General features: G+C 39.9%; 1 protein-coding gene across 7 annotated transcripts in view; it reads right to left on the bottom strand.

The window, feature by feature from the left end:
- The window catches only part of PHF21A (PHD finger protein 21A), a 201,612-nt gene that overhangs the window by 30,357 nt on the left and 149,100 nt on the right, over positions 1 to 22,155 (bottom strand). For 4 of the 7 annotated variants that reach the window (XM_088145723.1, XM_088145719.1, XM_088145724.1 and 1 more), the window contains exons 7-10: positions 13,834 to 14,085; positions 12,579 to 12,668; positions 9,263 to 9,562; positions 5,820 to 5,918 (exon numbers count right to left, since the gene is read on the bottom strand). In XM_088145723.1, the coding sequence (XP_088001849.1) occupies positions 5,820 to 5,918; positions 9,263 to 9,562; positions 12,579 to 12,668; positions 13,834 to 14,085 (741 nt within the window). The remainder of the gene's footprint in view (positions 1 to 5,819; positions 5,919 to 9,262; positions 9,563 to 12,578; positions 12,669 to 13,833; positions 14,086 to 22,155) is intronic. The other 3 variants (XM_088145725.1, XM_088145721.1, XM_088145722.1) reach the window with 1 other exon arrangement.

The raw sequence follows: 22,155 nt of genomic DNA, 5'->3' as shown, positions 1-22,155 counted from the left end.
GCCCCCGCAGTCACACAATCATGATCCAGGCATCCTGGGGTCACATGATTGCCATTTGTGATCTTCCCAGCTGGCTTTGGGCAAACAAAATCAATGGGGAGCTGCGTGATTCACTTAACTGTGCAATTTGCTTAACAACCACATGATTCACTTAACAACTGTGGTGATTTGCTTAATAAGCACTGCAAAAAATGTAGTAAAATCAGGTGCAGTCACATGATGCCTCGCTTAATGACCGCCCCACTTAATGATGAATTTTCCAGTCTCTATTGTGGTTGTTAAGCGAGGACTACCTGTAGCTCTCATTGCTTTTACTTCTTCAATCAACTTTTCTTAACTGGCTAGGATCAAATCTAGAAACATTAATCCTAGAAGGCGTCTTTCAACCTTCTGGAAAATGAAATGGCCAGCAAGATCTCTTAAGGAATTTTTGGGATCTTGCAGTTTTGGCTGAGTTGGTTTTTCAACATAGGTCTGGACAGTTAAAAGTCTCCATTTTTACTATCTCTTTCCTCCCTGAAAGTTGTGTGCCCTGACCTGTCTGGCCTGGTGCTATAACACATTTCCACAGTAATATTTTGGTTATTTCCCCTTCTTTATATTCTTACTCAGATGCTCTCAACTATATTCTCATGCCCAAAATTTTTATGTATTTATTTATTATTGAATTTGTATGCCGCCCATCTCCCCCCAATGAGAGGACTCTGGGCGGCTCAAAATCTTGGATCTCAATACACATGTGTATTTCCTTCTCATACAGTTCCACTCCTCTTCCCCTTTTGTCTACCTGGTTCCTTCTGAATATGTTATAGCCTTCAATCTTTCCTTCCACTCATGAGTTTGATCCTACCAGCTTTCAGTAATACCAACTAAATCATATCCTCCTTCCTGAATTAAGAGTTCTAGTTCTTCCCACTTGTATCCCACACTCTGTACATTTGTGTAACGATGCTGGAACAATTGGGTCATATAACTTGACCTATTCCTTCCTGTATTTACATGCTCATTTTTGATACCTCCACATTCTGCATTTCCTTACCAGCATCACACTATTTTCCATTATCTCCTCTCTTTCCCCTATAGGATTCAGTACTCCTGATCAGGTTTGCAAGGCCCCCTCCAAATACATTCCTCCAACTTTCATGACATGCAGCCTATCTCTTGCCAGGAATACCTAAATAATGCATTCCATTATCAAAGAAATGAATCCATTCCCATTGGTACCATCTGTATACCTTACTGTTCCTTTGGGGAATTCTTCTCTTTCTGAGCTATGTCCTTTCACAGGAAAGAAGGAACAAGACACAAACTGAGCCCCAAGTATCTTTGCCCTCCTGTCCAGTGCTTCCTAGTCCCTTGCAGTGACTTCAAGATTTTGTTTGGCTGTGTATTTGTTCCCATATGGATCAGAAAGAAGGGATATTTGTCATTGGGCTTAAGAGAGTCTTGGAAATCTTTCTGTCACTTTCCAAAAGTGCACCCCAGAAAAACACCACACTCCTCTCAATAGGCTGGCTGACTAACAGATCACCACCATCACTTCCTTCCTCCTCTTCAAGGAAGAGCCAGGCATCCTTCCTTTTGCAGAACTTGTAGCATCCTCTTCTTCAGTTCCTGAGATTTGTGGCAGTTGCTTTTCCTTCAGTAGTCCAGAAATACAATCAAACAGTGAGGCTCTGGAATCTATTCTGTAGCTTTAAATTTTAAAAGCCTTTTTTGACAGGCTTGGACATTTGTGTCACTTTCTTCCATCTCTCCAATCCTGCCATTTTGCCTTCTTCTATTTTCTAGGAGACTTCTTAATTCAGTTGTCTTTCCACAAGCACTTCCTGTGACCTATTTAAGAATTCCCTATCTCCCCTGATAAGCTAGGGAGTGAAAATTTCATGTCTAGCCCTTTCCACCTCTCTTCCAGGATGGTAATCTTTTTGCATTTGTAGCACTGGAATTCTTGCCTTCAGCAAAGAAAACAAATATGGCATGTCTCATACTGATCACAACAGCAGTTTCCTCTGTCTTCATGCTCCTCTGATGAAAAGAAAGAATGATCAACACACACACACACAGCCTCCTCCTTGATTTCTACACAGGAATTCCCCTGCCTATCTCCTATTTGCCTGTTGTTGGGGAGCTGGCTTCCCCTCAAGCTGCCTCACAACTAGATCAACAGCAAGCAATGTCCAGTCATGCACAATGGGCAATCAGCAACCCAGTGGACTATCAGAAAAAAAGCCAGCAGAAGCAATCAATCAGCAGTCTCTCCTCCTTGGCTTTTTCTCTTTTATTCTTCTGTCTCTCCTGCCTCTTCCCTCTTCTTAGTCAAACTTCCTTGCCAAGCTCCTATTATTCACTCAGTAAACTCACTCTCTAGCGAGCTGGCTTCCCTATATGTCATCTGAAACTGCCCCAGCAAACTCACTATAAAATATGTTACAGTTCTAATAATAGTACATTTTGTTTCCACCTTGGGAATAAAATAGCAAGTAACAAATTTTCTCCAGTTTATTCTAAGAAAAGGTGGGATAAAATGATATAAACAAAACAATACAAAATTAAATATTTTCAAAAATTAAGGTTCATATAAATGATAATGCTTTGTTTAATTAATCAGAGCTGTGGTCAACAAAAATGTATAGGAATTAATGCCAGAGCAGTATATCACTCTTAAAATGTTGGGTTTGAATATGATAATTCAAATCTTTGTGATATTGGGTAAGTCCCCTAATAAAAAAGACATTCAGAATAAAAATTCAGTACTTCATATAATCCCTGAAAAAGCAGGAATGCAAATATACATAGCCACATTGTTAATAGATTATTTTAAAGGTAGACAAGACTTCAAATATATGTTTGCTTATTTATTTGTTAAATGTATAATCCATCTTCCCTTCAAGAGCACAAAGTAATGTACATAGTTCTGCTTCCTCCAATTTTCATCCACAACAATCCTGAGGTAGGCTGGACAGGTATTACTGGCTCAAAGTTACTCTGTGAACATCTGTCACTGAGGGTGGCCTAGCACCTGTTTTCCCCAGTGCCAGTTTACCCACTGCACCACACTGCTTCTCTCTCTCTCTCTTTAGTATTTACTTACATCAGTATGCATGCTACTTCCTTGTACCAACTCTAGGATGCTTATACCCATGAAAACAGTCTTAAAACGTCCAAGGACATAAACTGGCTATGTACAACACACACACACAAACACACAGGCTCTGATTAGATGATACCCTCTATGCTACAGGCTCTTTAAAAAATACTGTCTTCATGGCCTTCTGAAATAACAAACAGAAGGGTTTACCCTAACTTTTGGGGACAGGTTATTCCAGAGAGACAAAACCAGGAACAACCAAAATGTTCCAGATTTCAATTCATCCACATTATGACTTGCAAGTTCATCCAGAGCATGACTTGCCTAGAACGGTCCAACCAAATATCCATGACACACAGTTTTCAATTCATGTACAGTTCTACTTTACATATTTAATGCAACAAACATTAGTGTGAATATGTATATGGAAACATCACTGTAGCTACAAAATGTCATATCTTTATTTTAAATTTGGAGGCTGCAGTCAAGTGAGTCAAAATATAAAATACCAAAGTATAAAACAAAACAAAATGTAAATTAAATTTAAAAAAAAACAGCAAGCAATTATAATTAAGAATTACAGCTCAGTTTTAAACAACAAATTAAACCATGACAACACAGAATTGTATTGTCCAGTCTTTACATTGTACTAATAAAGAGTCAATTCAAAGGTGAGAGTACACACATTTCTTCAAACCACCTTTGGCATCTGGCAAACTAATGTCTTTCCCAAGAAAACTTCACAATATTTTTTTCTGACAATTGAGCCATGATATATCCAAAGTTCTTCATAAAATTCCCGTTTTTTTTTAATACAGTTCAACAAAACACAGGCATCTTTAAATCTTAACTCCCTTGCTAAACTAACAATATTAAGAATATTCCGCTATGAAACAACCAGAGGCGTGTCTAAAACGCATCTGTTAATGTGTCTTCAGATTGACTGCATATCCAATCTAGAAAAATAGATAACCACTACTTTTTGAATATTTGTTGAGTTGTCCCATCCTTTTGAAGAATGTTTTGATGAATTACTCTCCTCTAAAGATTATTTAACATTTAACCATTTTTTAAAAAGTTGAGAACACTGACTTGTTAAAATTGGAGACTCAATTCTTTTACTCTATATTTCTTGAAAATTACTTTTTTTATCTTAGTAAGATTCTTCAATTTTTTATATTACTCAATTGTTGGTTAACTTCTAAGAAAAAAGTTTTTCTAATAGTCAGAATTGTAAGGGTTTCTGGGGCCATCAAAGCATCAGGTCCAAATTGGGAAAATAACAAATATTTCAACTGAATACCTTGCCATTTAGCCTCTTTAGGCAGATTATATTCTTTCTGTACTTCTCAAAGTTATAAAAATATAATTAACAATAAACTCATTAATAATATGACCTTAACTCCTTTTTCAGCCCAAGCTTTCAAAAACTAAAACTAAAGGTCTGAACACTTTTACCCACCATTTCTAAATAGGTATTATCCCACAGAATCCTTCCTGCCTGCCTGCCTGCCTGCCTGCCTGCCTGCCTATCTATCTACCACAACTTATATGTCACTCCATTTCCAGAGGAAGTATTAATATAATATTAAAAACAAAAATCAGTTAATATAATTACCCATTTTTCATAAGAAAAAAGTCAAATTTGAATCTCCATCCCAATAACATTTCCAGTAACAAAACATTCCCAATAACGCTTCTAATAACAAACTGAAAGCCAGTTTGGTCTAGTGGTTAAGGCATCAGGCTAGAAAGCAGGAGACTGTGAGTTCTAGTCCCACCTTAGGCATGAAAGCCGGCTGGGTGACTTTGTGCCAGTCATTCTCTCTCAGCCCAACTCACCTCACAGGGTTGTTGTTGAGGGGAAAATAGGAGTATTAGATATGTTCATCACCTTGAGTTATTTATAAAAATAATAAAGGCAGGATAAACGTTATTTGTAACATCTCTTCACTTATTATTTTTTGTTTTAGTTTGGTTTTTTATATTTTTATACTTTTTAATGTATTTATTTATTGCTTTTTAACCCTGTTGTACACCGCCTAGAGTTGCTTGGAAAAAGTGAGATGGGCAGCTAATAAATTGGGTAAATAAACAAACAAACAATCTAAAAAAATAACATCCAAATAAATCTGGCTGCCTTTAATGCTTGGGAATACAACTAAATTCTGATTAAAAACAGAACCTGCTAGGATTTCAAAGAAGCCAATAATAACTCTGTGGTTGTAGCCCTAGTGGCTCATATTCTAATTCATGTAATTTTAAGAAAAGAAAAAAATCCGATGCCCAATGGAACAACTAAAAATCTGGAAAATCAGAAGCCCCATTTTCATATGGTAATTACAATTTGAAAGAAAGAACCCTGGGATCTGACCATTCCATTAAAAAGTCATCAGTAGCTTATTGATCTGTTTAAAATATCTAGTTGGAATTAACACAGAGACATCTCTCTTAAATTTATATACTAATCTTGAAGTTAAATTCATTTTTACCACATTTATTCTTCCCCATAAATTCATAAGTACTTTCAACTGTCTGTTAACATTATTGTTAATCTGAATTATACTGCCAATTGTATTTACATATACTACAAAGGCATTTTTCTTGGAAGAATTATTCCCAGATATTTAAGAGATTTCAGACAATAAACAAAACCCATTTTTAACATATTACCAACTGACAATATATTAGATCACCTGACAGAAAATAATATTGTAATTATTAGTACCTGTGGGTTTTCTTCTCGTTTTGGCTTGGGAGGTGCAGGAGGGGTAACAGTATGAACCTCTGTTGGCTTCTCCTCTGTTTCTACTTGGGGCTTGACTGTCTGAAATAGAAACAACTAAATATGTATTTCTTATTTTAGCCATGAAACGAAACGAAACGAAACGAAAGAAAGAAAGAAAGAAAGAAAGAAAGAAAGAAAGAAAGAAAGAAAGAAAGAAAGAAAGAAAGAAAGAAAGGAGAAACAATGCTTGTTATCAACCAGAATGACAACAATGATGAAAACCCTTAATTACGTGAAAATATCCCAAATAATAATAATTTTTTGGAACACCCCAAAGGTCCAAGACTTAAGTAAAAGACCTGGGAAGCAGAACTACAGATGAGTTGACATTTTATAAAATGATCTCCCTGAAAAGCTTGCTTAGACACCATTTTGTTAGGAAGAGGCACTCTGCACTTCTCTTCATGCTTTACTACTAACATGAATTTGCCTGAAAATTAGTTCTCCATGATTCCTGAAAGACTGGGTTTTCCTGAAGTATATTTACATGCTATATGGCAGAATCCTTTGCATATAGCATCATAAGTGCCTCCACAATGACACAACAATCACTTTATGACATGGGTGTGAAGTCATAAAATGTTACCAATCTGTTCCAAGGAGACAAAGATATTTTCAGTATGCTATAGGAGCAATGCACAGAATATGCATATGCACTGGTTTGTATTTAATAATAAGCCATATTGTGGCCTGTTCATTTTTGGCTTAGCATGCTATCTATACAAATTAAGCTGCTTTAGATTTTTCAACAAAACATGCTTAAAACCTGGCTTATGATTATGAGTGAACGCTGGCAATGTCTCTAAACATTTGTTTGAACAGTAGAGTTTTTTTTAGATTTTTTTATTCTGACTTTATTCTTTTTTATAAATAACTCAAGATAGCAAACATACCTAAAACTCCTTCCTCTTCCTACTTTCCCCACAACAACCCTGTGAGGTGAGTTGGGCTGAGAGAGAGTGATTGGCCCAAAGTCACCCAGCTGGCTTTCATGCCTAAGGCAGGACTAGAACTCAGTCTCCTGCTTTCTAGCCTGGTGCTTTAACCACTAGACCAAACTGGCTCTCAGAGACTCTTTAGTTTATTCTAAAAGAGTCTTACAGTTTAGTCTGATATGGCTCTGAACCAGCACTGGAAATATCTGGCACTACTTACCGAATAAGTCAATCATGGTTAAAGATATTAGAGGTACAACTAAGTCTCAATTAACACTAACAGTGGTTCTTTGTTAGTTCAAAATGGAAGGAAATACTACTCCTTTCCTTAAGTGCAAACCAGACTAATAATTTAGTATATGCTGATTTTCTGTTCATGTTTTAAGGTGAATTAATGCACAAATATGCTGCAACTTCCTAAAAGACAAAAAAGTTGGTCACTTTCCTCATGTATCAATGGAAAATTTGTCAAGCTTACAGGTGAAACTCGAAAAATTAGAATATCGTGCAAATGTTCATTTATGTCAGTAAGGCAACTCAAAAGGTGAAACCAATATATGAGATAGACGCATTACATGCAAAGCGAGATATGTCAAGCCTTACTGTGGTATAATTGTGATGATTATGGCGTACAGCTTATGAAACCCCCAAATTCACAATCTCAGAAAATTAGAATAGTGTGAAAAGGTTCAATATTCTAGGCTCAAAGTGTCCCACTCTAATCAGCTAATGAATCCATAACACCTGCAAAGGGTTCCTGAGCCTTTAAATGGTCTCTTAGGCTGGTTCAGTAGGAACCACAAGCATGGGAAAGACTGCTGACCTGACAGTTGTGCAGAAAACCATCATTGACACTCTCCATAAGGAGGGAAAGCCCCAAAAGGTAATTGCAAAAGAAGTTGGATGTTCCCAAAGTGCTGTATCAAAGCACATCAATAGAAGGTTATGTGGAAGGGAAAAGTGTGGTAGAGAAAGGTGCACAAGCAGCAGGGATGACCACAGCCTGGAGAGGATTGTCAGGAAAAGGCCACTCAAAAGTGTTGGGGAGTTTCACAAGGAGTGGACTGAGGCTGGAGTTAGTGCATCAAGAGCCACCACACACAGACGGATCCTGGACATGGGCTTCAAATGTCGTATTCCTCTTGTCAAGCCGCTCCTGAACAACAAACAACGTCAGAAGCGTCTTACCTGGGCTACAGAAAAAAAGAACTGGTCTGTTGCCCAGTGGTCCACAGTCCTCTTTTCTGATGAGAGCAACTTTTGCATCTCATTTGGGAACCAAGCACCCAGAGTCTGGAGGACGAATGGAGAGGCACACAATGCACGATGCTTGAAGTCCAGTGTGAAGTTTCCACAGTCTGTGTTGATTTGGGGAGCCATGTCATCTGCTGGTGTTGGTCCACTGTGTTTCATTAAGTCCAGGGTCAACGCAGCCGTCTACCAGGAGATTTTGGAGCACTTCATGCTTCCTTCCGCAGGCAAGCTTTATGGGGATGCTGACTTCATTTTCCAGCAGGACCTGGCACCTGCCCACACTGCCTGGTTAGTACCAAAGTACCAAAACCTGGTTCAATGACCATGGGATTACTGTGCTTGATTGGCCAGCAAACTTGCCTGACCTGAACCCCATAGAGAATCTATGGGGCGTTGACAAGAGAAAGATGAGGGACATGAGACCGAACAATGCAGCGGAGCTGAAGGCCGCTATTGAAGCATCCTGGTCTTCCATAACGCCTCAGCAGTGCCACAGGCTGATAGCATCCATGCCACGTCGCATTGTGGCAGTCATTGCTGCAAAAGGGGCCCAAACCAAGTACTGAGTACATATGCATGCTTATACTTTGCAGAGGTCCAATATTGTTCTATTTCCAATCCTTGTGTTATTGATGTCATGTAATATTCTAATTTTCTGAGATTGTGAATTTGGGGTTTTCATAAGCTGTACGCCATATTCATCACAATTATACCACAGTAAGGCTTGACATATCTCGCTTTGCATGTAATGCGTCTATCTCATATATTGGTTTCACCTTTTGAGTTGCCGTACTGACATAAATGAACATTTGCACAATATTCTAATTTTTCGAGTTTCACCTGTAATTCTGAGAATTCAAATCAGCAGGCTTCAAAATCAGCTTAAAGAAGATGCATTACCCAGGAAAAAAATGACAACTTCTGATGTTAGGGCTATGGTCTTTCGACTATCTAGGTTGCAAATTATTTAAATACCCTTTCTGTAACCAATGATAAATTTAAGGTTGTTGCAAAATTGTTACCTCACTTACAAGTCAGTTTCATTAGAAATGTTAGCAAAATAATGGGAACATATTTTTGCTGATGAAAGCTGTATACTGAGGTAGAAGTAAAACAAAGCAAGCAAATTGTAATGGTTCTGATGGGCTGTAAATAAAAATACAGACCAACCAAACAGCATTCCTCCAGCTGTACCTGCTTCTCAACATTTGGTTTGCTGATCTGTAGAGTCTGAGGTCCAGCAAGCCTGGTACCTGGGGCTGCTATAACAATGCTGGTGAGTTGTGCCATTGGAAAAGTTTTGGCTATGGTTGCTGTTTGCCCGTTCACAACACGGACTGGGTGTATGGAATTCTGTGTAGAGGGTAAGGAGGTGGGTGTGAACTTTGTGGTCAACATCACAGGCCTCTGAATAAGTTGAGGAGCAGCGAGCATAGGAGGAGGTGGGGCTGGGGCTATAGGTATGTTATTCTGGGCAACCGGTTTAGGTCGAACCTAAACAGAGAGAGAAACAGAGAGAGAGAGAGAGAGAGAGAAGAGAATAACATATCAGACTATTTCCAACAAACATGACTTAATACAAAATGATGCTTGTGTTACACAGACCTACACTTCAGCACAAAAGGACTTAATTTGAAATCTGTCTCAAACTTGGCTAATTCCAACTATAACTGTTGCTTGTCTCTGCATCAGGAAGACTTCACCTACAGGTAATCCTCACTTAACGACCACCATTGGGACCAGAATTTAGGTTGCTAAGCGATGTGGTCGTTAAGCGAATTATCATGTGACCACTTCGCTTAGCAAACTGTAATCCCAATAGTCCCGGCTGCCATCATTAAGTGAGAATCATGGGTCATTAAGCAGATGGAGTGCCACATAAGGAGCGTAGGAATGCCTTGGGGAGTGGGAGAGGCCCTGGGAGGCTGGCGCAGGCAACGCATGAGTTGGGGGAGTGGTGCAATGTAGTACAAAGCTGCAGCTGCCCCTGGAACCCTCAGCCACCCAGCAGTGCTTACAACTGCAGGGGCACTGCAACTCCCCCCACCTGCCTATCTCTCCCATCTGTGTCCTTCTGGCCACCCTGCACAGCGGCACTCGGTGGTGGCAGTGCCTAAGCTGGGGCTGAAGTAGAGGCTCAAGGCCTTTAGCAGTCTCAGCCAGCTGCCACCGCCCCCAGGCCTTGAGTTCAGCCCCAGTGCCATTGCTACCACTGAGAAATGCCGCCTCAAACCCTCACACCACTGGCTTTCACTGCCTCATGCTGCTTCCCAAGCCCCGCCTCTCGTTCCTTCCCTAAAACTGTTGCCCCGTCACCCTATTCCTTCCTGAAGCCACACATCCCATAACTTCTGCACGCCATACCTCTCATTCCTTCTCTAAAGCTGTCATCCCATTGTCCCATTCCTTCCCAAAGCATCCCAAAACTTCTGCAAGCTGGCATCCCATTCTCACAATCCTTCCGAAACCTTGTCTTCCCCAGATCTCAAAAGAATGGGACGCCAGCTTTAGGGAAGGAACAAGAGGTGTGGCTTGCAGAAGGAATGGGACGTGCGGCTTCAGGAAAGAATGGGACAGCTTTAGGGAAGGAACAAGAGGTGTGGCTTGCAGAATGTATGGGACACATGGCTTCGGGAAAGAATGGGATGACGGAACACCAGCTTTAGGGAAGGAACGAGAGGCATGGCTTGGGGAAAAGTGCGAGGCAGCAAAGGCCAGCGGTGTGGGGCATGAGGCGGCATTTCTCAGTGGCAGTAGCAGCACTGGAGCTGAAGTCAAGGCCTGAGGGTGGTGGCAGCTGGCTGAGATTGCTGAAGGCCTCGGGCCTCTACTTCAGCCCCAGCCCTGGCACTGCTGCCGACAAGTACCACTGTGCATGGTGGACAAAAGAACATAGATGGGAGAGAAGATAGGCAGGTGGGGGGAGTTGTAGCGCCCCTGTAGTAAGTGTGGGTGGGCTGCCAAGCGCCCGAATTTTGATCATGTGACCTCAGGTGCACTGCAATGGCTGTATCTTCAGGCATGGGTCATAAGCCCATTTTTTCAGGGCCATTGTAATTTCAAACAGTTGCTGAACGAATGGTCATTAAGCGAGGACTACCTGTACCTATTATTCAGACTACAGGGATAATATTAGTTCATAAGTTACCTTGTAATAAAAAATTAAAATGAACATCTAGGTTTTTTGCAGCCCTGATATGGTAGCCCTAGAAGACACTGGATTTCCAATGGTATATTTTTTATTGAAGAGGAATTATCTATGCAAAATAAATATAAATTAAATGCAGCTGCATTTATATTAACCCTATATGTATGCATTAATCAAGGGAATTCATAACTTATTATTTTAAATGTTGAATCTAACACATTAGGGTGTTCTTTATATAATGCTCATGACTTTATGCTTCGAAGTCTGGAAAACTGGTTCTCTTAAAAAAGCAGGGAGTAGAGGTGAAGAAGAGAAACATAATTTCAGTGAGGTGTAAGAATCATCTATTGAGAGGAACAATATTATTAGACATTCAAAGCACTGCATATAAACCGTTATACATTTGGCTATCAGATCTGGGATGCAAAATTCTGGACAACCATTACATTGTAGCAAAACAATAAGAAAACTCTAGCTTTCTGCTCCAATCCAGTGGTCATCTGGATTTCTACACTAACGCTACACATTTGCCTTTAATCATTGGAGAGGATTTATTTCAGAAAATTATTTGCTCAACTGATCTTCCCATGACAAATTTGATCCTTTCTAGAAAACAGTAAGAGCAAATTACATTAATTAAACTACAAATAAACTCATCACAGTGGCAACAACTGGATGGTGAACACTTAATTGGTATACATCAGTATACCAAAAGAAACAAAATAAAAAGCATAGTAAATACAGAGAAGCAAAAAAAAACAACAACTGGGTACAGCCCAGCAACAATCAGTTAACCACATTCACAGTCTCAGCTAACTTTCTGATTTCAATGCCTGGGAGAACAGCCAGATCTTAAAGGCTTTCTGAAAGGCCAGCAGGGTCAGGGCCAATCTGATCTTGGGTGGGGTGGTGCTCCAAAGGACAGGTGTTAAGACAGAAAAGGCATACTTCCTGGATCCCACCAGATGACACTCTTTAATTGACAGGGCCTGAAGTGGGTAGAAACAATTGGAGCAAAGCAGTCCCACAAATATCATGGCTCTATGGCATGACAGCCACATGATGGCAAAGATGGAGCTTTAATTTGAAAAAGAACTCATAGGGTAGAGTTTATTACTGGCTACCATATCTGGGCTGCAAGAATCCAACTCAACAATAGATTGTAGCAATGATGCTAACTTATGCTGTCACTCAAGAATCTGGATGACACTCCTGGTCATTCAGATTCTTGCAGCCCAGATTTAACAGCCCTAATTACTATATGTGTGAAATATGTAATGTTGTCTTTTTCAAACCTCAAAGTCAAAATTCACTGAGTTTTACACAGTTTGATTAGCTGCCATCTATTCTGAACAGACTCACCTGTGGAAGGAAATTTGGACGAGGAGTAAGTCTGGGAGGAGGGATGAACTGTGGCACTTTGATAGGCTGAGGAGCTGTAGCTTGAACCTGCTAAACAACAGGAGTGAGCTCAGGTGGCGATGGAACTAAAGAAGCTTTAAGCAAAGGTATAGGGTATGATGAATTATTTTAAAGTTATGTAATGATAGCCAGCCTTTCCACCATAAACTGACTCTGAAGAGTGAAACTGTTTTACTTAGGAAGTATGAAGCTAATCCTTTCTGCTTGTCTCATAAGTATGTAAACCTATGCTATTACTTTAAAAATGTATCAGTCATCTGAACCTTCTGAATTCTCATATTTATATTACCAGTTGCTCTATGATAATTAGAATATATTATCAGTTTTGTTGCCCATTCAAATGGTGTTTCACAAGAAGTTTAACCATGTTAAGCATTCATATTCAAAATAGCCCAAAAGTTTACTGCTTTGCACAATGAGTTATTTTCTTTATTGTCCAGGAACACATAGGTAATTTATTACTAGAATACTAAGACTATAAGTAGATTTACTTACAGCTGCATTTCTGGATTAATTCTCAAATGTTAACATTCAGATGGCTCAGATACTAAACTGATAATCAGTTTTATATTTCCAAGCCAAATTGCATTTGCTTAAATAGCTAACTTCACATTCAAAATTAAATTTTACATTTTAACAAGTTTCAATTGCTTGATACTTTGTCAACTGATCCTTGGTTGTAACAGAGGTTGTAAGTGCTAAGGCAATTGGTTGAAAAAATGCTGCCAAGAACTAATTGTGCAAAGTACCATTTTTGTGGAACCAGAGGCAGTAGTATTTCACAAAGTTAAGCAAGTCTTTGTGTTTTTTTTCATACGCAACAAAACTGAAAAAGTAATCTATATCAGAAGTTACACCATTTGGATAAAGAATCTCCAAGCATAAGCTTCTAGAATCAAAATTATGAAATTGGTGTCCTTTCGGCAAGTAGAGTAAGACTCATAAAGGAACAACTTAACACATTACTGGAACACACATTAAGGATATATAACTGTGTGGTACTGTAACAATATTAATCTACTCTTGGAATAGTAATTAAAATTGAAAATTTCTAAAATAAGCTTATTTTCTAATTGTAATTAAAGCAAAGCTTCAAAATATAAAGTATATTCTCAAAGTATAGAAAATATACTATATTCTCTAGTACATAGAAGTTTATGTGTTTATTATGAAAATGGTTCGAGTGCTTGCTTACCAACGTGACTGTATTTTTTGCCACTATTTGTACTGCCTCTGTTCCTGGACCAGTGACTTTATTTGTTGTCTGGAGGTTGACAGGCGTGTTCTGTGCATCAGTGCTAAGGACAGTTTTCTGGCTGCTGTTGATGGCAGTCACCATGGCAATTGTAGGTCTTTGACCCACAACAGAGGCAGGCATGGTTGCTGTTGCTTTCAGAACGAGAGGTAGTGTCTTAGTGGTGATCATAGAAGCTGTAGTTACAGTTTTCTAAAAGAAACAGAAAATACATTTTGTCTATAAGACTACACCATCCACTGGAAAAGTTTATTATTGAGAACCGTGAGAAAATAGAAGCAATACAGCACAATGGGAAAACTATGGAAAACTTAAACACCCATATCCTACTCCTAGAACCAACATACTTATTAATTAATACTTTACAGCAAATTTCCCATTCGCTTGATGTCTAATCATACAGAAGCACTAAGTCATGATTTGATCACAGAGTTGGTGAAGTATCTGTAAAAGTAATCAAGTTTTTGAATGCATCCTTCAATGTTTGCCTATCAGCTCCTTGGAATATGGCCTTACCATGTCTCTAGATTTTTGGAAAGGCATGTCTCTTCTTAACCATTTATATAAGCTATATCTACACAGACGCACAGACTATCCTGTACACGGAACAGGCAGAACTGGGTGGTCCATGTTTGGATCATAACACATGTATTTCATCCAGGCATGGACCCAGTACACATGTATTCCAGACACAGGGGTTCTAGGATAAGAGACAGAAGGAAAAAATAAAGCCATCAGTGGCAATGTGTATGTGGCAACTAAGCAGAGATAAGGGTAAGGAAGGTGATGCAAAGATCCAGGGAGGGGTGGGTAGGTGGGCCAGTTGAGTATCCCATTCCTGAATTCAAGCTTGGCAATGGCAGCTATAGGGAAGGAGGAAATGGGAAGATCAGGTGATGGCAAGTGGCCTGGTCACACAGGATGATCGCAGCTGCAGGGAAGGAAAGCTTTGGAAAGATGGGGAAAAGGATGGACCAGTCACATATACTGTGCTCAGTACAAAATGGTAGCAGGGAGATAAGGTGCTGCAAAGATCACTGGGCAGAGAGAGGGGTGAGCTGTGTCAGCCTTGCCCTACTTCCAGAGCCGACTGGACTGTTCTTGAAAAAATCCAGGAGTAACTAAAATATTGCAGATTTCAGGTTCATCCAGAGCATGACTTGCATAGGACAGTCCAGCCAAGCATCCATGACACATGTTTTCCACTTTGTGTACACCTCCACTTTACATGTTTAATGCAACAAATATTAGTGTGAATATGTAAATGGAAATGTCACTGTATCTATAAATTGTCAAAAAAATGGTATTTGTTTTGAACCAACTTTTGGAGGCCGCAATCAAGTAGATGAAGGTTAACAGGTGAAATTCAGTTCAGACAAAAAATTCCAGAAAATCAAAAGGTTATTTACATGTATGGGTTTGGAAACTCCTAGTCATTAGCAGTTGCAAAGCAACAGAGCAAACATCATCTAGGAATCCTCACTAGCAAAGTATTCTTATTTTAGTAGAAGTTTCCAAGTATCTAATATTAATTTACTGCTGCAGTGTTACATTTTTAATTGGTATGGGATTATTTTATCAGAATCAGTATATATAATCATATATTGTCAGTCCACCTTAAACTTTACAGGAAGATACGGAAAATATCAATAACGTATCAATGTTCTGAAATACTATATGATCAGTTAAAACATAACTAACTGTCCATTTGCATTAGAACATGTAGAGTGACTTAAAGAATGAGCCATGAGATGGAATTTGGAAGCCTTCACTTTCTGTTAACAGTTGTTGTTGTTTAGTCGTTAAGTCGTGTCCGACTCTTCGTGACCCCATGAACCATATTGCGCCAGGCCTTCCTGTCCTTCACTGCCTCCCTGAGGTTTGCTCAGTTTCATGCTCATCTGTTAACAGTAGTTTCTCATAATGTCTGGAGTAAAAATACATAATAACTCTGCCTAATGGGAAACCAATCAACTACTGAATTGCTGAAATTAATAGTTAATAATTATAATTCATACGGTATGCTACAATTAACTAGAACTGGGAGCTTCCAAACTTTTCCCACCTATGCATGCACAGAAATCCATGATTTTGCATAACACCAAAACGTTGCTTTTCTCTAAAACAAGATGCCTACTTATTGGTGTAGTATTCATATCAGATGGACCAGATTCCATTTTATATGTTTAATTTGATTCATATAATTTAAATGATATGCTGTTAATTAGCTAAACCATGACATTAATTATAAGTGGATCCTAGAGATAAAGTCCAAATCTAAGGAATCATTCCTTCAAGAATTCCAAAAAGAACATGCTCTTGGTATTTAACAGTCAAAGTTTTACTAGGAATTATTTCAGATTATGAATTAATGCTGATCTTCCATTACTGTTGAACATTTTAACATCTACAAACTATGAATTTTCAGAATAGCTACAATTCAGAATTTTGCAAATATTATAATTTGTTAATGATAGTGTTTCCTTCTAGCTCCTTTTAATTATTGTACACATCTATTAATTTTTAAAAATCCTCTAAAACTCCTTGCTAATAGGGCTGTGTCATGTAAAGTAGCTTCATAATGTTGTGAAAGAATTGATTTGATTCTTCCAAATGATTAGACTTGAAAGTTTTAAAGAAGAATTTTAAAGTACTGTAATATACCAGAGTTACATGCATGTGCAATTTAGATAACTGTTTTGTTTTCTGGATGATGATTTATTTAGCTTTTCTCTTATTAAAGAAATAGGTTGCAAGTTTAATGCTTTTTAAGAAGCACTGCAACTAAATAATGAAAGAGGGAAAAAATGTAGCAATTTTAAGTCAATTTCACTAGAGGGCTCTTTAGTTTTAAATATAATATTGTTCAAACACAGCATATGACCTGAAAGTAAAACTATAAAACAGCATACAGAGATTAGAATTGTATTCTTTTATAGCCACAACTTTTTAATGCCAGCTGATGCAAATCATATAAGATTATTAAAAATCCACTTGATAAAAATTCCTATTATGTTTATGTTGGGTTAGGGTTCCCATTTTACTTACTTTGTGTCAATTACTTTCAACAGCACACTAATCAAAACAGTCAGAAGAGCATCAGACAAATCGGAAATTAAAATTTCAAACCTGAAGTTGACCTAACCAGAAAAATATCTACTTTGTTTGCTTGTTTACCATCAGTGTACATATAATTTGGTATTCTTTTTCCAATAATAATGGGGCACTGATATGCTGTCACCAAAGGAATAATACATTGCACAAACTCCAGTTGGCCATCAGTCAAGAACAACCTATCCAGCTTAATAATAACAATGACAACACTCCAGATACCAGAGTCTGGAACTGGGATGTTCTATACGCAAAGCAGCTTTTACTATAAGTAGCAGGATGCATATTTTAACATAAAATAAGTTACATAAAGGTCTACTGATATTTGCAGCTCTAGTCCCTTACCCTGTTTACTACTCCTTGCAATACATCAAAGAGCCACTAGGAAAAAATTGCAACTTGCGTAAGGAAGAGGTCAACTTCTTGTCTTCTTCCATGACTGCTTGGACAGCAAAATAATTTTTAATGAAGTACTGTCTTCAGTGCTTTAGATTCTTATGTTATTTTGGTAAGAATAGAGAATATTATCCCATAACTATTTTGTAGTGTATTACTATACTCTCTCTAAAATGTATTATTTTTACCAAGTTTGGTAAAGGGACTTTACCAAGTCCCAAAGTATATACAGGTGAAACTCGAAAAATTAGAATATCGTGCAAATGTTCATTTATGTCAGTAAGGCAACTCAAAAGGTGAAACCAATATATGAGATAGACGCATTACATGCAAAGCGAGATATGTCAAGCCTTACGTTGGTATAATTGTGATAAGTATGGCGTACAGCTTATGAAACCCCCAAATTCACAATCTCAGAAAATTAGAATATTACATGACATCAATAACACAAGGATTGGAAATAGAACAATATCGGACCTCTGCAAAGTATAAGCATGCATATACTCAGTACTTGGTTTGGACCCCTTTTGCAGCAATGACTGCCGCAATGCGGCGTGGCATGGGTGCTATCAGCCTGTGGCACTGCTGAGGTGTTATGGAAGACCAGGATGCTTCAATAGCGGCCTTCAGCTCCGCTGCATTGTTCGGTCTCATGTCCCTCATCTTTCTCTTGGCAATGCCCCATAGATTCTCTATGGGGTTCAGGTCAGGCGAGTTTGCTGGCCAATCAAACACAGTAATCCCATGGTCATTGAACCAGGTTTTGGTACTTTTGGCAGTGTGGGCAGGTGCCAAGTGCTGCTGGAAAATGAAGTCAGCATCCCCATAAAGCTCATCTGCGGAAGGAAGCATGAAATGCTCCAAAACCTCCTGGTAGACGGCTGCGTTGACCCTGGACTTAATGAAACACAGTGGACCAACACCAGCAGATGACATGGCTCCCCAAATCAACACAGACTGTGGAAACTTCACACTGGACTTCAAGCATCGTGCATTGTGTGCCTCTCCATTCTTCCTCCAGACTCTGGGTCCTTGGTTCCCAAATGAGATGCAAAAGTTGCTCTCATCAGAAAAGAGGACTTTGGACCACTGGGCAACAGACCAGTTCTTTTTTTCTGTAGCCAGGTAAGACGCTTCTGACGTTGTTTGTTGTTCAGGAGCGGCTTGACAAGAGGAATATGACATTTGAAGCCCATGTCCAGGATCCGTCTGTGTGTGGTGGCTCTTGATACACTAACTCCAGCCTCAGTCCACTCCTTGTGAAAGTCCCCAAAACTTTTGAATGACCTTTTCCTGACAATCCTTTCCAGACTGCGGTCATCCCTGCTGCTTGTGCACCTTTTTCTACCACACTTTTCCCTTCCACATAACCTTCTATTGATGTGCTTTGATACAGCACTTTGGGAACATCCAACTTCTTTTGCAATTACCTTTTGGGGCTTTCCCTCCTTATGGAGGGTGTCAGTGATGGTTTTCTGCACAACTGTCAGGTCAGCAGTCTTTCCCATGCTTGTGATTCCTACTGAACCAGCCTGAGAGACCATTTAAAGGCTCAGGAACCCTTTGCAGGTGTTATGGATTCATTAGCTGATTAGAGTGGGACACTTTGAGCCTAGAATATTGAACCTTTTCACACTATTCTAATTTTCTGAGATTGTGAATTTGGGGTTTTCATAAGCTGTACGCCATACTCATCACAATTATACCAACGTAAGGCTTGACATATCTCGCTTTGCATGTAATGCGTCTATCTCATATATTGGTTTCACCTTTTGAGTTGCCTTACTGACATAAATGAACATTTGCACGATATTCTAATTTTTCGAGTTTCACCTGTATACTTGAGAATAGAAATACATATTTCCTTGCTGACATATTTTTCTCAGCCTTTATCTCACAATAAATTGCCAAAGATGTTCCTACAGGAAAAATCTTAATTTATTTTGTCTAGTTCACAAACCTGCCTTCACCAAATTGACTAGAATTCATTCATAAAACTAGTCTTATTGTAATAAATATTAGCTAGTGGTTCAACCTGAGTTTCAACAGAAGAAAATACTTGACTTTATTGCTAATATGAAATCAGCATCAGAGTATGCAATGAGAAAATGTAGTCATATGTTTGAGAAATCAGAAAGTATGAAATATATCAACATTTTATTAAATATGAACTTCAGACTCAGAGTTATTAAATTATCTCCACCATTCAGATATACAGTCTGAAATTGTGCTATTGTTATACAAGTACTTTTATTGGAGAAGACAACAGAAACTGCTCTCACTGTGTTATTTATAGTAAATTTTGGAAAGCATTTCTGCACCGTTTTTGTATAATAATTAACGTCATTCAACCTACAACAGGTGGAGTTTCTCCTGCCCAATAGCAACAAGGAGTTTTCTCATTCAGAGGTTATTTTTGCACCAGCAGTTGTAAGACAGATGGCTACCCTTTCGCGGTGCCTGGAGGCTGTAGGGGCCTGGATGGGGGACAAAAGGCTTCAACTGAACCCTGGTAAGACGGAGTGGCTGTGGGTACAGGGAGCCTCAAGATCTAGGAGTTTATCATCTTTGGTTCTTGCTGGGGTTGCACTACCCCAGACCCAGTGCGTAATCTGGGGGTCCTCCTAGACTCATGACTCCTGTTTGAAGAGCAGGTGGCTGTCATGGCTAGGAGGGCTTTTGTGCAACTTCGTGTTGTGCATGAGTTACGTCCCTTCCTGGATCGGGAAGCTCTCCGCATGGTCACTCATGCCCTGGTCACCTCCTGGTTGGATTACTGCAATGTGCTCTACATGGGACTACTTTTGAAGAGTACCTGGAAGCTACAGATGGTGCAAAATGCTGCACCGCAGACAGTTCTGAATGCTCCTGGGCGGCCCATATAACACCTCTGTTAGGCAAGCTGCATTGGTTGCCGGTTTGCTTCCGGGTCCAATTCAAAGTGTTGGTTATTACCTTTACAGCCCTTCATGGCACAGGACCAGGTTATCTGAGGAGCTGTCTCACCCGTTTCATCAGCCCACCCCATTCAGTCCAGCAGAAGGGGCACGTTGCAGACCCCACCAGTCAAGGAATTTTGACTGGTGGGGTCTACGAAGAGGGCCTTTTCTGCCATGGCCCCCGCTCTGTGGAACAACTTACCACTCGAGGTGTGGTGTGCCCCCACTCTCATGGCTTTCAGGAAGAGAGTGAAATCTTGGTTATGCCAGATGGCCTGGGGGCCGGATGGGGGCTTGCACCAATGGAATTGGCTTGTGGGGTAATTGATTCTACCCCCATCATCTTGAATGTCTTCAGTCTTTTTATGTATAGGAACTTTTTATATAGTCCGACTTTTTAACTAATTAATGTGGATATTTATATTTTTAACTGTTTTTGGGTTTTACTTTAATTGTGCGCCACCCAGAGTCACCCTCCAGGGGAGATGGGCAGTATACAAATTTAATAAATAAATAAACAAACTACCTTGATTTATATATTTTAGATTTATTAGAAAATTTATGGTTGATTATCAGTTGGCATATTATTTTGCATATATTTCTTTGCTTACAGAACAATTAATTTTACATTATTTCTGTGTTTTTAATTGTTATTCACTGAAACAAATAACCTGAACAGATTCAAGATCGCTAAATAGTTTAAGCTCCCTGGTTAATATTTGTAATAGGAGCAAATACAGGTAGTCCTCAGCTTATGACCATTTGTTCAGCGACTGTTTGAAGTTATGAAAAAAGTGACTTAAAACTGGTCCCCAAAGTTACAGCATTCCAGTGCCCCTGCAGTCACGTGATCAAAATTTGGGTGCTTGGCAGCCCACCTGCATTTACAACTGCAGGGATGCTTCAACTCCTCCCACCCGCCTATCTCCCTCCCCATTTCTGCCCTTTTGGCCACCCTGCACCCTGCCCTGCAAAAAGCCCGAGCCACAGCACAGCACGAAGCCGCAGCCACCACTGGAAGCCTTAGCCACCCCAGCAAGCATTCATTTGGCCAGCTGCCTTCTCTCCCAGTTCCCCATACTGACCTTTCGCCTTTTGCACTTAGCTGCAGCGGCCAGGAAGCGCCAGCAAACGTCAGCAAGCATTCACTTGCCCAGCTGCCTTTGCTGTCTCCTTTTCAGATACAGCTTATTCTGCGAATGTTTCCTCCACACGGCTCCCTGAGCCTTCGGAGACCTGCGCTCTCTTCACAGTGCCTTTGGAAAGAGAGGCCAGCTTTCCGCTGTTTCTGAAGGAGCTGCAAAGGCAGTGGAAAGCTGCCCTCTCTTTCCAAAGGCTAAGGCTCAGGGAATGTGAAGGAAACGTTTGCAGGAGAAGCTGGGTCCGAAAAGGAGACAGCAAAGGCAGCTAGGCGAATGAATGCTTGCTGACACTTCCAGGCTGCTGCAGTTGGCTGCAAAAGGCAAAAGGTCGGTGCGGGGAACTGGGAGAGAAGGCAGCTGGGCAAACGAATGCTTGCTGGCACTTGCTGGGGTGGCTGAGGCTTCCAGGGCCGGCTGACAGTTGATGCTGGGCTGTGGCTCAGGGGCTTCTGGTAAGGCAGGGTGCAAGGTAGCCAAAAGGGCAGAAATGGGAGGGAGATAGGCGGGTAAGGGCAGTTGGAGGCAGTCCCTTTCCTTACTGAGGCTTGGGGCCGGGAGGGACCAAGCCCGAAATGGCTTGGATTGGGGTGGGTCCTCAGCTAATGACCAGTGAAATTCACTTAATGATGGCAAGAGGATTGCCGGGATTACAGTCGCTAAGCAATGTGGTCATG

This window comes from Python bivittatus, unplaced genomic scaffold (genome assembly GCF_059951505.1).
Source record: "Python bivittatus isolate LINGU-HERP-01145 unplaced genomic scaffold, Pbiv_v1 ctg000480_np1212, whole genome shotgun sequence".
Classification (NCBI taxonomy): domain Eukaryota; kingdom Metazoa; phylum Chordata; class Lepidosauria; order Squamata; family Pythonidae; genus Python; species Python bivittatus.
This window is presented reverse-complemented; position numbering and strand designations above follow the sequence as displayed.